General features: G+C 41.8%; 1 protein-coding gene across 1 annotated transcript in view; it reads right to left on the bottom strand.

The window, feature by feature from the left end:
• Positions 1-524: 524 nt before the first annotated feature.
• The window catches only part of AUNIP (aurora kinase A and ninein interacting protein), a 32,874-nt gene continuing 14,467 nt past the window's right edge, over positions 525-18,931 (bottom strand). Inside the window, exons 2-3 of the mRNA XM_061184702.1 lie at positions 3,512-3,653; positions 525-1,964 (exon numbers count right to left, since the gene is read on the bottom strand). Of these exons, the coding sequence (XP_061040685.1) occupies positions 1,114-1,964; positions 3,512-3,653 (993 nt within the window). The 3' untranslated portion in view covers positions 525-1,113. The remainder of the gene's footprint in view (positions 1,965-3,511; positions 3,654-18,931) is intronic.

Below are 18,931 nucleotides of genomic sequence, written 5' to 3'. Positions count from 1 at the left end.
TATAGAATTTCTATTAATTAATTTTAAGGTATATGAACTTCTGTAAACAGGTTCCTGGCTTCCCCTTGTCTTTAGAAGAGAAAGCTTCCCTAGGGAGCTTCTTGTCTCTTTCTTTACAGAGAGATTTTGCCCTAACCTATCAAAGCCGGTCCCGTCTTATAACTTGCAAGCTTGCCCCCCAGAGGCTTATTTTTAAGCCTCTTAGGTACCACACCTGCAACATGGGAAACTGCCCACCTAGTGGATGTCTTGAGTAGAACACAAGTCAAATTAGACTCGTGTTCAGATCAGACCCATGGCAATGACAGCAGAGTTGCGTTTTCAAAAATAAAATTGGTAATGTTTTAATTACCAGCAGAGCCAGCTTTGTAAACAGTCATTTATTTGGATTCATAGTTTTACAAAGGGAGTTCTCTCCTACCTTGTAGTAGAAGAATGATATAGTCCCATTTAGATTGTTATATAGGTCAGCCTTTTTTAGGGAGATGTTTAAACATATAGTATATAACTTTAAAATGCTGTAAAGTTACCACAAAAATAAAATAACAAAACTACCTAATCATTCTACCTCTCTCTCTATCCTCCCTGCCCCTGTACACCTGGGTCTGGGAGATTTGCCTTATCACTCAAAAAAGTGTCAAGAATAATGGTCACAGCTTAGGTTGCATAGGTAAGATTACAGCCAGAGATTAAAAGACCACACATCCGTAAGAAGCAGTATCCCAGTCAGGCATCTGAAAGGGCAAAGAGGTGGCTCTGTGCAGGCTGAGTAGCAGGCTCTTCAGTGGAGAGATGAGCACCTGCCCTGCCTCCTCAGTGTTCACCATAGACTCATACAGGGAATATGCCAGCCACCTCCTCCTCAGGGAGGGGCATGATGCCAATCAATCATACTGTCTCAACAAGCGGCACCACCTGCTTTATTTACACAAAGAAAATGCTCAATAATAACAGCATCATCCCATGCCTCCCTCCCACCCAAGATCATTCTCCTGAATGACCTTTCTAAAACAAAGATCTTACATTCCCCTACTCCAGTATACTCACCCCCTGGAGATACTTTCTTATATGTCATTTCAAGGTACTTTTAGAACCAAACCCTCGCAAAGACATCTAGACTTGGTGCCTGATAACTTGATTACCTTCAGAGTCCTGGGTAAAGAGCAAATCAGGCTGCAGATTTAACTGAGTGGTCCTATCCTGGCACTGAGCCCAAGGGCTGTTAGGAAGCTGTCCTAAGCCCTGATTCCGGTCATTGGTTACATCTCGGAAAGGAGCTCTAGAGTTGTGGGCAATGACCCTCTGGCCCTGAGAATCCTCGGTGAAAAGCTGACTCCAGGAGTCCTTGTCATTCTTTTCGCTGTCCCAGGAAAACACAGGAATAGAACAAGGGCTTTGTTTCACTGCTTCTTTGTTTGCTCCACTCCAGGAATCCTCGTATGTTTGAAGCAGGATGGGGGCCTGCCTGTTTCTTTTGGCAGACACCTTTTCCAAGTTAGTCTTATCCAAGAGCTGATGGCCCTTGTGCCCAGGTGTTTTACTGTGTCTCTCCACATTCTGATAGTTCTTTTTCTTAGATCCATGAGGCCATTCCCTTTTCCAGGAAGAATCCTCTTCCTCCTTTTGGTCCAGTAAGCAAGAAATCTCCAGGTCTTGGGTGAAGGAACAGGCCAGTGAGGCTTTACTCTCTCCAGCACAGACAAAGGTATCAGGCTGGAACAAAGACAGCACAGTCACGCATGGGCTTCCTATTCCATGGTGATAAGAAGCCTGGAAGGGCTGAGGAGAAAGTCTAGCTTCCTGGATGTCTGCAGGGGTTGAAGTGGCTAAAGGGGGTGCCATGCAATCATCCCCCAAGCCCTGGATCAGATGGTCTAGCTGGGTTGCATCTTCCTTAGACTCTTTGTTGGTCTGACTTTCTATATGAGATGAAACACTCCTCTGGTCACCACCATTTGTCTTTCCTAGTAAAAAAAGACGAACAAATATTATTCTGCAGGAAAACTCCACCTGAGTAGGATTTAGGTGGCTTTTTCTGAAATCAGTATCAGCTACCATAACTACTAGTGCAGGGGTCTTAGGACTCTTCACAGATCTTTGTAGCTGATCTTCCTACTTTCAGTCTCTTCTTTCCTGAATGATCTAAAACACAGCTCTTATATTCCCCTACTCAAATATATGGATGCTTCCCATGACCTACCTAATAAAGTCAAACATTTTACACAGTCAGACCACAGCCTACTTTTCCAGTTGATTGGGGTTTGTTTAACATAGGCCACATCAGTTTTGCTTTTGTTTTTTATTTAACGTAGTTTCTGCTAAATAGTGATCCTGGCCAAATATCACCCCTGGATATTATCCTTTGAGAAACATGTTCAATATACACCATTTTTGTAAAGTCTCAAAGATCACATTCACCAGCCAACTCTGAGAAACCTTCTGGTGACAGTGAGAAAGAATGTGGGTCTCCTGCTCCCCAAACATTTCATGGGAAAGGGAGTAAAGACACAATTAGATGCTAAGTCCATCAGTAGAAAGGACAATTAAAAAATTACTATGTGTCCAGCCTGTCCACTTTATCAGGTGTGGAATGGATCCTGTCTGCCTTAAAGATAGATGACATGGAATTCCTACTCCCCCCCACCAAATTATGCCAAGATCTAATTACAAACAAGGCTGAATGACTGACTTCTTCTTTCCTTCTCCAAGAAATATACTACAGAAATTGTTTTGTAAAAGCGTTCTCAACTGGCCTAAGACTTCAATACAGACTATGTAGAATATACCAGAATTTTGAAATGGAAACTGGTTTTGAGAAAAATCTGCCCTTGTTACTTAAAGCAAAAGAGTGTTTAAATTTTTGTTTGTGGTAGGGAGAAGGCATTTTGAAGGTTTATGCAAAGCAGTCCTGGGAACAGCACCAAGAGTTAGAGCTCTCTTCCCAGCACCCTTCAACTGGCAAGAACCCTGCTCTGTAAGCCCCAGCCTGGTCTGAGGCAGCTGGTCCCCTGAAGAGGAACATGCAAACAAAGAATTGCCAAAGGATGATGAAACACAAGCCAACTTTATGCCAAGCTTTCTAAGAAAAAAGTCCTTTTGAACTTTGATTAATTTGAGAAGCTTCATATAGACGTATCAATTATCAATTAATCTTATACAGACTGCTAATTGTGGCCAATCCAAGACATATATCTTACTAATGGCACATCAGTTCCCCTCTGCACCCCCAACTCCCAAGTATACCTTTCCTCACTGCTCTGTCAGGGAATACCAATACTTTTCTGGTTCTGTTTAGACTGAGATAAACAGAACCAGAAAAGTACGTTTGTAAAAGTATGTATATATTGCTTTCCAAAAGACGATGCTTTTCTTGTGTTTTAAAACATCTTCTAATAGGTCAGCTAAGTTTAACACAATGCACTAATGGCACCACTTCTCATAAATATTCCAGCATGGAAAAATGAATGCACTCCCTTTTGGTCCCTGGTTGCTTCCAGTCCGGTCACCATACCTGGCTGCAGGGTGAAGAAGGAAGCAATGCTGGTCTGCCGAGTGCCTGCAGGTGGACGACTTCTTTGAGTAAAAGAAATGTTAGCCTTTCTCTCTCCAGGAAAGAGTGTTAACATTTTGGTACTTGACTTGATTAAATGTGTCTGAGAAGGGGGAGAAACAAGAATAAGAGAAACCTATTAATATCAAAACAGCTGCCAGACAGGATTCAATAAACACCAGTTACCCTCTTGGAAATACACTAGACCTCTTGGACTCGACTCATATCCTCTACTCTAGTCTTTGCTGTACATCGCCTTCCACCATCTTCTGCCAACTGATGGTGTTTGTTTTTGCTCAAGAATCACATATTCCAACCATAGCCCATTCTTTCTTCTTCCCCATGGAAATCAGGCAGGCTGACTAAACAAACAGGAAGGGATTCCACAGGTGATATTCTCTCCTTTATATTTAAAGATAATTAATGAAACTAGGGACCTCTCTGGCAGTCCAGTAGTTAAGACTCTGTGCTCCCAATGCAGGGAGCCCGGGTTCGATCCCTGGTCAGGGAACTAGATCCTGCATGCCGCAACTAAAAAAAAGATCCCGCGTGCCGCAACTGAAGATTATGCACATGGCAACGAAGATCCCGTGTGCAACTAAGACCCGGTGCAGCCAAATACATAAATAAGTAAATAAATATTTTTTTAAATAATAAAGATAATTAATGATTCTACATCAGTAGCAGTTGATACATTTTTAATAGTTTTCAAATAGTCACACAGTGGTTAACAGCATGGCTCCCGAGTCACAGCTTCTGTTCAAACCAATACCAATTCTGCCACTGCCAATTACTAGCTGCATGACCCTCTAGAAGTTGTCTGATCTCTGTCTCATTCTCATGTGTGAAATGGGGACAATAATAGTACCAAGCCCATAGGGCAGTTACGAGGATTTGGTGAGTTAATTCACATAAAAGGCTTACAAAGTTTTGGCACATATACAGCATTTAATAATAGTTGGCTATTATTAAGAGGAGGAGCAATGAAACAGCAACAGTCTTACTACATTTTCATCTCCCCGCCCTTTATACTTTGAGTATGAACTGGAAGATGGGCCAGAGAGGTTTGGGATGTGTCAACTTTTATACCTCATCCTTATTTAATGTAATTTGGTTTTGTTTCCATTTGCTTGTTATGGAATGCTTGAGAAGTAGGGAGAATAGGATTATATTCAATTCAATTTGGCTGTGAAAGCCACAGAAGAAATGAGATTTGCCAATATCCATGTACCAAGTTGGAAGTAGGCCTGAAACTTGAACCCAAATTATTAATTCTAGCCCAAAGTTGACTTCATTTCATTTTTACATTTGGAAACTAAAATGTACTTTAAGTGGTTAAAAGATGGAAGAAATCCTGGACGTAAAATTCATACTTTGACTTGTACTGGTATGGAACATTCTCTTCCACCATACCAAACTAGAAAACTGGATAAGATACATGAAACAACTGATTTTAGACAATGGATAACAGGCAGTGCAGAACTGTGATCCCCAAGAGCAGGAAAACAAATGAAGTGAACCCTGGGACACCCTAGCTTTCTGCTTGGAAGCACTTGTCAGAATGCAATGTATAGAGAGAGTACTCAGGCAAAGCATTGCAGTCTTGATAAATTGAGTAGACTGAGATTGGAATTTGGGGAAGATGAGGTGGCTGGGATTTGCAGTGCAGAGAAATATATCCAGAAATCTACATAGGGATCCCTTCAGTCCATTACTGAGTACTAACCTACACGTGTGTTAGGCGAAACCCCGTGAGGCCAGACAAAGAAATGCCAGGAACTGCAAGATGAACAATTCCCAGAGCTCACACAGGGCTGGGAAAGTTCCCACTAGCCAAAGTGGAAAGACCTTTTTAATACCAGTGGCATTCAGCAGAGTTAGCAGAAGGATCACCCCTTAGCAGTAGAGCTAAACTAGCTGCAGAGCAAAAACTTCCAAACCTGTCCTAACAAAGCTTAAAAGCAAGCTTGATTAGCAAGTAACTACCTGCCAAAACAAATTTCAGTATTCTTTAAAGACAGTAAAATCCAGATACCCAGCAATGTAGCATGCAACAAAAAATTGCTAGATATGTGAAACAGCAAGAAAACAATCCATAATGGGGAGTGGGGGGTGGCGTGGGGGATCGGTTAAATGGAAATGAGTCAGAAATACCAGGGATGACAGAATTAGCAGACAAACTTTACAATAAATATGCTCAAGGATTTAAAGGAAAACATGAAAATACTGAGAAAAAGAACATACAAAAAATTCATTAGATGGGCTTAACAACAGATGAGAGACTACAGGAAAAAAATAACAGTGGACCTGAAGTCAGAGCAATACAAACTATCCAAAATGAAGCAGAGAGAGAAACAAACTGAAAATAAATTCTTAACGGTCTGTGGGGTATCAAGCATACATATAATGAGAATTCCAAAAAACAAGGTGAAAGTGGCCAGAAAATATACTTAAAGAAATAATGGCCCAAATTTTTCCAAATTTGATGAAGACTACAAACAACTGATTGTCTTTTTCAAAGACAATCAAAGACCAATTCAAAGGCAATTCAAAGACCAATACAAGATCTCCCATTTCACATGCTTTTCTTATAATTTGACCTTGCTACTCTTCCCATCAAGTGGTGAGAGTCATATTCCCTTACCTTGAACTGGTGAAGAACTTAGTGACTGCCTGACCAATAAAGTATGATAGAAGCAACACTACATGATTTCCAAGACTGGGTCATAAAAATGCCATGCACTTCTCTGCCTTGCTTTCTTGAGATGCTCACTCTTGGAACCAGGCCCCCATGCTATGAGGAAACCCAAGCAGCCACACGGCTCTCTAAATTGTATGGGAGAGACATCCTAGATATTTGAAATAATGTGAGTTAGTATGCCAACAAGTATCTGAGCACCTATAGGCTAGGTACTAGGAAACCTTGATGAACAAAACAGTGTTTCTGCCCTGATAAAGCTTACAGCTTAAGGGGGAAAACAGACAAACTAGTAATAGTTATTTAAATTACTACATGTATGCTAAATCCTATAACGACAACGTATAGAAAACTACAGATTATCAGAAAACAGTTAAGACCTCAATTAGCAAAACGTCTGGGAATAAGCTTTTTACCAAATTGGCCATACTTAGCAGGATTAGACTCCATCCTTGGGTCAGAGCAATGTCAGGAGTAATACTGCCCCAGATATAGACCTCTCAGAAAATCCATGGCTTCAAGTATTTACATTTATCTCAGTAGAATGTTAAGACTCTGAGTGAGAGCAGGTAATCTGGAACTGAGGAGGGCCCAGGTACAAAGTCCTTCAGCTGATTATCCCTACCTCAAAATAAAGGCAGCCCCTGTATGTACATCACATAGTATAAGAAGGCCTATCTAACAGGCATCGGGTTCCTACAGGACCAAACCCCATGGTAAGCCACAGACTACATATTGACAATTTTTACCCTACAAGAATGCCCTGAAGAACCTAACTTCACGAGACACATTCCCTCCAAAACCAAAGAATCTCTAATCCTTTGGTATATCACATTCACGGCCCAATCGTTTTCTTCTTTCATAGTGGTAGAAGGAAAAACTGACTTCCTACAACTATGGAGCTCCTGCTACTCTTGCTATATTACAAGGATCCCCTATGATGTGTTCCTACAGAGAATGATGCTTTTGGGGGGGGGGAAGGATTACCCCAAAAGCGATCCTTTCTTATACTCACAACTCTAGTAGCAAGGCAAATCTGGGATCATATACATCACCTCTCTTACTATTAGAAAATGTTTTCATGCCCCCATAGCATTTAAATTCTGTTTAGCCCTCATTCTATCCTTATCTCTTCTGACAATTTATCTGCAAGTTTGTCTTAAAGCTCTACTTTTAAACCAATTCCTTTTTTTTTTGATTCATATGGTCTTCAAGCCTGGTACATAATTTGATCCAACTTCCTTTTTTTCATAATGGTTACTCTGGTCTTGAATCTGCATATGAAGTATCACTTTCCATATAAAGTGACAGCTTCGAAACACACGAATGTGTGTATTTAGTTCTTTTTGCCATGCTACCTCTTCCTTTATGCTTCCCAGGGCCCATACTCATCTTTTCCCACTTCTAGAATCACAGAAAGCAACATCATCAAGTCCCCCTTTCCTCTTTAGTCTCTCATAGCACTAATTTGATGACATTCTGAATGAAAACCTTTTCCCATTAGTCACTATCATGCCTCATTCAAGTCAGGCTGAAAGGATGATGCTACCTAATAAGAATGCCCTAAGGAGGATTGTTTAATGAGTCTGACCAAGAAAAGCTGTCTGAATTCTCATCATCGCCAACAATAAAAATCACCTCTGTTGAATTAGTAACAAAGTATTAATTCAGAACTTGCTTCAAACTTTCCAAACCCTCAAAACAAATAATACACTACCCTAGTTCAGAATTTCATAAACTCTGCATAGTCCTAGACTATTAGAATAACGGTCTCTTGACTGGTCAGGCCCCCATTTACTACCTGTTTCAATCAGTCCCATACCCAACATCTAGATAAATCTTAAAGCACAACTGTGATCATACCATCTTGTTCTGGCAAGAACCTATAGCATAAAATGTAGACTCTTAGACTGCACACACTGATAACGATTTCAGCTTTCTTCTTCTCCATTACCAAAAACCCTTTATGCACACTCTAACATAATACTCAACTAGATACCAGTCCCTATTATGGACTTCACCTTCCTCACTTCTGTGCCTCACATAGAAGGGCCTTTTTCACGCCCAACTCTGAAATGTTACCTATTCTTCAACTTAAGAGCCAAGCATTCCTGATTCTCACAGCTAGATGTGACCTCTTCCTCTTCTGAACTTGACATTTATCACTTGGTATTTCAAGACTTACACTACAAAATCCTGGGATCAACATTTGATTCACATACTTTTTTCCTATCCTCCACACAACCAGCTTAATACACGTACTAGGTACTCAATTCAACAAATATTTTAGGAAGAAAGTGGATATACAGGAAGGATACATCCCAGTTTCTGTTTATTATATACCTACTCATTACATTTCCAACATCAACAAAGCTGTCAGAAAAAAACTAAAGCATTTCTAATACTGTGATCAAGGTTAAGATGAGCTCCTGTCACTGTAGTTGATGTCACACATATAGACCAAAAAACAATGCAGAAGGCTGCAAGTAAGAGTTTTTTTGGGGGGGGATCTTAAGAATTGCAATTTGGGAGACATAGATTCTGGTAAAACCTAAAGAGTGTTCCAGAGAAGAGAAAGAGGGGCTTATAAAGACAAAAAGCCATGAGGTTGTTCAAAGTTGCGTGGCAAGAATTGTGGTTGACTCTGACGTGAGTCAGGAAATATTTGTCCTTAAGGAATCACAAATTATTTTAGGGTAAGGGTCTGCTAAGTATCTTGAGTTTCTGGCAGACGTTCTGGATGTCTTCATTAGGACAATAAGTGGTCAAAAGGTCAAATTCCATCCAGGCTGAGATGTGCATAAGTCACACTTCCTTAATGGCCTCCCAGCTCCATTTTAGAGAGCTCTCTTAGCAATACCAACTCCATTTTGATTTTCTTTTCACACACATAAGGTCTAGGACACAGCAGGGTACACCCATTGAAAACTGTGAAGATTTTCCTCCCAAAGTAATCTAACAATAGAAAATTATTGCAAGAATCTTCTCTAGAACGACCTGGCACTGGTTTTTCATCTAAACCTAATGAAAATTCAGCAATGATAAGAGAAAAGCAATTTCTTCTAAGTATCACAACTCCTAAACTAGAGACCTGATATGTCTACACCCATGAGCAACACTAAGTCTCATACAAAGGTGCTTCTCGCTAATGAGATTTTTCTCACTTAAAGGATGTCATGCATGTCAGAGTTCATTGTAATACAATGTTTAGTACATTTATCATCAGTTTTGCCCTAATAAAGACTATTTATTGAAGATCTGTTTAAACATCCTGCTTTAACTACTTCCAAAATAGGAATGGCCACATGTGACCCTCTCAATAGTAAAGATGACAGTCCCATGAAAGAAAGAAGAGCACTGTGGCTCACTTAAATGGGAAAGTAGGTGCCTCAACTGAAACACAAAGGAGGGGGAATCCCCACTCTGGGACAACTCCGCGAATCCGCCTAGATGTCAACTTTGTGAATAGAAGCATTGTGTGTGTGTGTGTGTGTGTGTAACACAGATGATATAGATATAGATACAGATATAGATAGATATAGATATACTGAAGGAGAGCAGAATTTGTCACCCTAAAATATGCCTCCTTGGCATAAGGATTATTTTAGGCTGATTATTTTTAAGAAAAAGCAGACATAGGAAAAGCTCTGAGTATAAGTTACGCTTTTGTAAGAGACATTTATATTAATAAGGGAAATCTCCATTTGTAACGCTGTCTTCCTCTCTGTACCAGGAAGAGGATGACTCTAAATCTCTTGAAATTCTCATCAATGGAGAAGGCAACAACTTACATCTGCATAACAACCTTACCCTTGTTTACTGTGCTTTTCCTGGTAACCTCTCATAACTGACTCTCCACCCCCAACATCTTCTTTGTCTTTAGCTGAAAATGGTATTTAAGGTGATAGCTTTAGCCATTTCTGAGAGTTACGGTTTTCCTGCGTCTCTCTCATCTATGCAGGAGATATACGTTATTAAACTTTTGTTTGATTTTTCTTTTGTTAATCTGTCTTATATCAATTTAATTATTAGACAAGCCAAAGAACCCAGAAGGGAACAAGGGAAATTTTTTCCGCCTCTACAATACACATACACACACACACACACACACACACAAAAATCAACCTATACTGTTTCTCCCAATTTCCAATCACTATTTCAAGTTATATTTTTAACTTTTTTCTCTATAATCATCCTCTACTTACTCAGGTACCAATTTCTGGCTCCTAAATGTATACAGAACTGAAGGGAAGATGCAAAGCTCCTTTAAAGGTGAGAGACACTGAGGGCTGCAGATAACTGGACCAAAGTACAGCTTAAAAAACATATTTAAGGGCTTCCCTGGTGGCGCAGTGTTTAAGAATCCGCCTGCCAACGCAGGGGACGCGGGTTCAAGCCCTGGTCCGGGAAGATCCCACATGCCACGGAGCAACTAAGCCCGTGCATCACAAGTACTGAAGCCCACGGGCCTAGAGCCCGTGCTCCACAACAAGGGAAGCCAATGCAATTAGAAGCCCGCGCACTGCAATGAAGAGTAGCCCCCACTCGCCACAACTAGAGAAAGCCCGCATGCAGCAACAAAGACCCAACGCAGCCAAAGATAAATAAAAATAAAATAAATAAATTTAATTTTTAAAAAAAACATATTTAAGCAATACCCCTCTCCCCTCACCAAAGCCCACGTTTAGGTCCTTCTTGAGCATAGCTACATTTTAGATATATACTTAAGAAACCAAGGGTAGTCATCAGTTAGCTCTCTTAAACTATAACTTGCTTATTAATAAATAATATCATGTAACCTGCCTTTACTGACCAAGGTTGCTTTAACTTTTCTTGCAAACTGCATACCCTCCAAGCTTCAAGTAGCTTAGACAACATATCACAAGACTCCTTTAACCACTCCCTATAGATAACACCTCTGAATTATGGGTCACTATACTAATGGTTGCTTAAGTTGTACTTCAGGAGCATGGAGCTAGTCTTGCTCAATTCAAACCAGTCGAGACCACCAACCATTCAACTAGGCCTGCTCGAGTGTCAGATAGATGACTTTTTGATGTCAGAGGGCCAAAAATTCCACCCTCAGATCATGCTAACACTGCCATTTTCTGAACATGCGTCCCATGATAGAAGCATGTAACTCAGATATGCCTGCACAGAACACCCATTACTCCACCTTTTTCTTGCCTCCAATCATCTTTCCCTGAGACAGGAGGGAATGGGGCAGGGCACAACCTTTAAAAGAATGGCATAGATGTTGAGGATATGTCAAAAACTGGTTAGAACCTACTAGGCCCAGGATGGCGGAAGATTTGACTTCCAGTAGACCTTGAGCCTCATTATATGCTCACTGTAATACATGAGATGCTAAGTGACACACCCACAGGCGCCATGACAGTTCTGAGGCTGACCATAATAGGCCGGAAGTGGGGGGTGGCCCAATTCCTGGAAATCCCTGCCCCTTCCCCAAAATAGTTGGAATAATCCTCCCACTTATTAGCCTATGAAATTACCCAGCCCATAAAAACTAACCAGCCCCACACTTTGGGGCCGCTTCTTGCCTTCTGAGAATGACCGCATTCTGCCTATGCAATGTGTATCTCTCTAAATAAAATGCTTTCACATTACTATGGGTCGCTCTTGAATTCTTTCCTTCGTGAAGCCAAGGACCCTCACTTGGTGGCCTATCCCAGGAACTCATCCAAGACCTGGGACATGACCACCCTCTCACACCCCATTCTCCTGCAACATCCCCAACACCTCAGACTACCCTGCCTCTTTATCTCATAAATATCCCAAGCCCCTCGCCTTCAGGGAGGCAGATATGAAATTTGTTCTCTCATCTCCTTGCTTGGCTACCTTGTAAATAAACCCTTTCTCTATTGCAAACCTCAGCATTTCAGCATTCGGCTTGCTGCACATCAGGCAAACAAACCTGGTTCAATAACACTCACTTTTAGAGATCAATAATCCAAAAAAACAAAACAAAACAAAAAACTTCAACTTCTACTATCCTGGATTGGGCCCATGTTATTTCTTGCCTTAACTTCTGCAATATATTCCTCCAGCCTACCTTTCACTGTACCACTTACTTTCCTATAACCACTGTTGGGTTTATCTTCTTAGAGACACCTCCCATTATGTCAAACACCTTCCATGAATTTCCAACAACATGGCAAGAGTTCACCCTCCTAATCTCACCTTCAACTCCTCTATGTATACCCTACACTTTAGCCAAACTGAATTACTCCCATGTAGGAAAGTATCTTACCCAAAGAGAGGTCTGGCCTTTGCCCTCAGCTAATAGGAAGCAACCTCTAATGTCCTGACAGGAGTGTCTTTGTTTACCCTGAGGCCTTGGGCCACACCAGACAGTCTGTACTAACAATGTGATCTATGGCAAGAGCTCTGGGCCAAACAGTATCAGCTTGACCTGAACAGAAAATAGAAACTAAGGTCAGCTGCACAAGTATCAACCATATCTACAAGACTAAGCCCCAGTAAAAGCTCCAAGGCTCAGTGACCTTCCATGACTGGCTATACTCTGTGTGTACTGTCACTGGTAGAGGACACTGGGAGTAATGAGTGCTGTCCAATACGCCACTGCAAGGACACTGGAAATGTCATGCTTGCAATTCTCCTAGACTCTGTCCTATGTGCTTGAAATTCACCTAGAATCTGCCCCTTTAATCTTTAATCTGTATCTCTTTGCTGTAATAAACTGTAACCAGACTCCACTCTCAAAGGGTGCACACACTGGGACTCAGGGCAGAAGCAGTAATTTGAAAGAAGCCTGGGTCAGATGTACCTGCTGATCTTGGAAAGTCTCCCTGAGAGGCAGGAGGCAACTAGAGATCACCCTGGGGACACAGACACTGGGGCTGGCAAGCCTATTTTGGAATCCCCCCTCTAGCTTATTATTAGCTTCAGCACCCAGCCCCACCCCTGCCCACCAGCCTATAGGCACCAGTACTGGGATGCCTCAGGCCAAGTAACTAACTGGGTGGGGACACTGCCCCACCCACCAACAGACAGGCTGCCTTAAGACCCCCTGCTAAGCCTACAATCACCCCTGAACACGGCCCTCCCCACCAAAGGGGACAGAACCCAGCCCCAAACACCAGTACACAGGCACTTGACCCAGGACCCCTAGGGTTCTGCAGCCAGAGAAGCTGGGACCCAACTCCACCCATCAGTGGGCAGACACCAGCCCCAAAACCCACTGGGCTCCAGCCCCCTCACCAGCAAACCTGTTCTAGCCTCCAGACCAGCCTTACCCACCAGCAGGAGGACACGAGCCCCAAGACAACCACAGCACTGCTGCTTGCTATGACAGGACCCAACCCACCCACCAGCAGGCCAGCATCAGGCCTGGGACCCTGGGCCCTGCAGCCAGATATCAGGACCTTGTTCTGTCTGCCAGTGGGCGGGCACAAGCCCCAGGATCTGGCTTCACCAACAGGGCACTGTAATAGGGAAGAACAAATCTGACTCCATATTAGATCTGTTTCTTTTACTTTAACCTTTGTATTCTACTGCTTTTGCTACAAGAATGTTGCCTATAGCCCGAAATATACAGGATAGCCCATTCTCAAGGCTCTGACCTTTAAAGATATAACACTTTTCCATTTACATAGAGAAAAAAAGTTGCAGAACAGAAAATAACCTTTGTCTCAGCTGGAAGTTTATGGGAAGGTGGTGACCTGACCTACGTGGACAGCTGCAAGAACAAAGGATTCCAGCATCAAGAAGTTTGCAACAACCAACCACACCCCCTCCCCCTTTAGTATTAAAAAAGCCTGAATTCTAACTTGGGTAAAATGGTTCTTTGGGACACTAGTCCACCATCTTTTCAGTTTGCTGGCTTTCCAAATAAAGTCACTATTCCTTGCCCTAACAACTCATCTCTTGATTTATTGAGAGGGGGCCAGCCACACCTACCAGACAGCCCATAGTAGTCAGCCTGCCACAACAGAAGGACCCTCACAGCCCACACAAGGGCCACTCGGACCAGAGGGGAGTGCACTGATGGGACACACAGAATGTCTCCTACAAAAGGCCACTTCTCCAAGGCAGGGAAACATAACCAACCTACCAGATACAAAGAAATAAAAACAGCAAGTCAGGTAAAATGAGGCAACAGAGGAACATGTTCCAAATGAAGAAACAAGATAAAATCTCAGAAGAACTAAGTGAAGTGGCGATAGCCAATCTACCCGAAAAAGAGTTTAAGATAATGATCATAAAGATGACCAAAGAACTCAGGAGTAGAATAGATGAACAGCGTGGGAAGTTAGAAGTTTTTAACAAACAGAAAATATAAAGAACAGCCAAATAGAGGTGAAAAATACAATAACTGAAATTAAAAATACACTAGAAGGAATCAACAGTAGACTAAGTAATACAGAGGAATGGATGAGCAAGCTGGAAGACAGAGCAGTGGAAATCACTGAAGCTGAACAGAAAAAGAGAATAAAAAGAAATGACGACAGTTTAACACATTATTGACCAGAGACATATTAATAGGTCTTTGCTACCTGAATGTTATTGACCGGAGATGTTTCAATATTCACTTACATAACAAATCGCCAGCCACAGGCATTAGTTCCTGCAAAAATCCCCTGGTCAATAATGAGTTAAGAGACCTCTGGAACAACATCAAGCACACTAATATTCACATTATAGGGGTACCAGAAGGAGAAGAGAGAGAAAAGGGCAGAGAACATATTTGAAGACATAATAGCTGAAAACTTCCCTAACTTGGGAAAGGAAAAGTACACCTAAATCCAGGAAGCACAGAGAGACCCAAACAGGATCAACCCAAAGAGGACCATACCAAGACACACTGCAACTAAAATGGCAAAAATTAAAGATAAAGAGAGAATATTAAAAGCAGCAAGGGGAAAGCAACAAGTTACATACAAGGGAACTCCCATAAGGATATCAGCTGACTTTTCAGCAGAAACTCTACAGGCCAGAAGGGAGTGGCACGATATATTTAAAGTGATGAAAGGGAAAAACCTACAAACAAGAATACTCTACCTGGCAAGGCTCTCATTCAGATTTGATGGTGAGATCAAAAGTTTTAAGGCAATCAAAAGCTGAGAGTTAAGCACCACCAAACCAGCTTTACAAGAAATGTTTACGGGACTTCTCTAAGCAAAAAAAAAAAAAAAGGCCATAACGAGAAACATGAAAATTATGAAAGGAAAAAGCTTATTGATAAAGGCAAATATACAGTAAAGGTAGTAAGTCATCCACACACAAAGTTAGTAGTAGGGAAATTAAAAGACAAAAGTAGTAAAATCATCTATATGCACAATAAGCAGTTAAGGGATACACAAAGCAAACAGAAAAAGACTGACAAAATTCAACATCCATTTATGATAAAACTCTCCAGAAAATGTGAATAGAGGAAACATACCTCGACATAATAAAGGCCATATATGATAAGTCCATAACCAACATCATACTCAATGGTGAAAAGCTGAAAGCATTTTCTCTAAGATCACGAACAAGACAAGGATGCCCACTCTAGCCACTTTTATTCAACACAGTATTGGAAGTCCTAGCCACAGCAATCAGATAAGAAAAAGAAATAAAAGGGATCCAAATTAGAAAGGAAGAAGTAAAACTGTCACTGTTTGTAGATATCATGATATTTTACATAGAAAATCCTAAAATTGCCACCAAAAAGAAAAATACAAGAGCTCATCAATGAATTGGGTAAAGTTGTAGGACACAAAATTAATGAATAGAAATCTGTTGCATTTCTATACACTAACAATGAACTATCAGAAAGAGAAATTAAGGAAACATTTACAATCACATCAAAAATAATAAAATATCTAGGACTTCCCTGGTGGCGCAGTGGTTAAGAATCCGCCTGCCAATGCAGGGGACACAGGTTCGAGTCCTGGTCTGGGAAGATCCCACATGCCGTGGAGCAAATAAGCCCATGCACCACAACTACTGAGCCTGCGCTCTAGAGGCCGCGAGCCACAACTACTGAAGCCCATGTGCCTAGAGCCCGTGCTCCACAACAAGAGAAGCCACAGCAATGAGAAGCCCATGCACTGCGACAAAGAGTAGCCCCCGCTTACCACAACTAGAGAAAGCCTGCGCGCAGCAACGAAGACCCAACGCAGCCAAGAATAAATAAATTGATTAATTAAAAAAACAAAAAAGACCACAAATAACAAATGTTGGCCAGGATGCGGAGAAAAGGAAACCCCTGTACACTGCTGGAGGAAATATAAATTGATGCAGCCACAATGGAAAACAGTATGGAGGCTCCTTAAGAAAACTAAAACTAGAGCTACCATATGATCCAGGAATCCCAATCCTGGGCATATATCTGGAAAAGATGAAAACTCTAATTCAAAAACATACATGTGGGCTTCCCTGGTGGCGCAGTGGTTAAGAATCCGCCTGCCAATGCAGGGGACACGGGTTCGAGCCCTGGTCCGGGAAGATCCCACATGCCGCAGAGCAACTAAGCCTGTGTGCCACAACTACTGAGCCTGCTCTCTAGATCCCTCGAGCCACAACTACTGAGCTCGTGTGCCACAACTACTGAGGCCCGTGCACCTAGAGCCTGTGCTCTGCAACGAGATGCCACGGTAGTGAGGAGCCCGTGCACGGCAATGAAGAGTAGCCCCCGCTCACTGCAACTAGAGAAAGCCCGCGTGCAGCAACGAAGACCCAACGCAGCCAAAAATAAATAAATAAATAAATAAATAAGTAAATAAATTTATTAAAAAAAAAAAACATACATGCACCCAAATGTTCAGAGTAGCATTATTTACAACTGCCAAGATATGGAAGCAACCTAACTGTCCATCAACAGAGGAATGGATAAAGAAGATGTGGGGTGTATATATATGTACACATACACATATACATATACATACAATGGCGTAGTTCCCCGGCGGTCCAGTTGTTATGACTCAGCGCTTTCACTGCCGTGGCCCCAGGTTCAATCCCTGGTTGGGGAACTAAGATCCCGCAAGCCACGTGATGGCCAAAATACACACACACACACACACACAATGGAATACTACTCAGCCATAAAAAAGAATGAAATTTTGCCATCTGCAACAGGAATGGACCTGGAGGGTATTATGTTTAGTGAAATAAGTAAGACAGAGAAAGACAAATACTGTTTTCTATCACTTACGTGTGGAATCTAAAAAGTAAAACAAACTAGTGAATATAACAACAACAAAACAGACTCACAGATAAAGAGAACAAACTAGTGGTTACCAGTGGAGAGAGGGAAGGAGGGAGTGGCAAGATAGGAGTAAAGGATTAAGAAACACAAACTACTATGTATAAAATAAGCTACAAGGGTATATTGTACAGTACAGGGAATATAGCAAATATTTTATAATAACTATAGAGTATAATCTATAAAAATTTTGAATCACTGTTGTACATCTGAAACTAATATAATATTGTAAATCAACTATACCTCAATTAAAAATAACAATTTACAAAACTGTAACCATAAGTATAACAGCCTTCAGTGAGTTCTGTGAGTCCTTCTAAGTAAATTATCAACCCTGTCAATGGTTTGGGGGACCTCTGAAGGGGAGCAAAATTTGCCACCCTAAAGTACGTCTGTTTGGCATAAGGATTATTTTACGCTGATTATTTTTTTTTATTTATTTATTTTTGGCTACGTTGGGTCTTCGTTGCTGCGCGTGGGCTTTCTCTAGTTGTGGCAAGCGGGGGCCACTCTTCATTGCGGTGTGCGGGCTCCTCATTGCGGTGGCTTCTCTTGTTGCAGAGCACGGGCTCTAGATGCACAGACTTCATTAGTTGTGGTTCACGGGCTCAGTAGTTGTGGCTCGTGGGGTCTAGAGCACAGGCTCAGCAGTTGTGGCCCACAGGCTTAGTTGCTCCACAGCATGTGGGATCTTCCTGGACCAGGGCTCAAACCCATGTCCCCTGCATTGGCAGGCAGATTCTTAACCACTGCGCCACCAGGGAAGTCCTAGGCTGATTATTTTTAAGAAACAGCATACACAGGATAAGCTCTGAAAACCAAGAAGTTACCCTTTTGTAAAAGAAATTTACATTTATAAGGGAAATCTCCATTTGTAAGGGTGTCCTCCTCTCTGTACCTGGAAGAGAAGGATGACTCTACATCTCTAGAAACTCTTATCAACAGAGAAGGCAAAGGCTTAAATCTGTATAACAACCTTACCCTTGTTTACTGTGCTTTTCCTAATAACCTCCCATAACTGGCCTTCCCCAACCCCCCAACATATTTTGTCTTTAGTTGGAGATGTTATTTAAAGTGATGGCTTGGGCCATTTATGGTAGTTACTCAGTTTTCCTGGGTATCTCCCAGTATAAAGGAGACATATGTTATTAAACCTGCTTGTTTTTCTCCCATTAATTTGTCTTTTATTACAGGGGTGTCTCAGCCAAGAACCTAGGAGGGCAGAGGGAATATTATTTATCCTCCCCCATGAAACAGAGGGCTAACCTGATTAGGCCTGCCAAACCTAACCTGCCTCTCCTGCTTTTAATCCCTTGCTTTTAGTTGATTTAAAAACCCATATAGGGCTTCCCTCGTGGCGCAGTGGTTAGGAATCTGCCTGCCAATGCAGGGGACACGGGTTCGAGCCCTGGTCTGGGAATATCCCACATGCCACGGAGCAACTAAGCCCATG

The sequence above is a fragment of the Eubalaena glacialis genome, chromosome 3, assembly GCF_028564815.1.
Source record: "Eubalaena glacialis isolate mEubGla1 chromosome 3, mEubGla1.1.hap2.+ XY, whole genome shotgun sequence".
Lineage (NCBI taxonomy): Eukaryota > Metazoa > Chordata > Mammalia > Artiodactyla > Balaenidae > Eubalaena > Eubalaena glacialis.
Note: the sequence above shows the minus strand (reverse complement) of the source record. Positions and strands in the feature narration are given on the sequence as shown.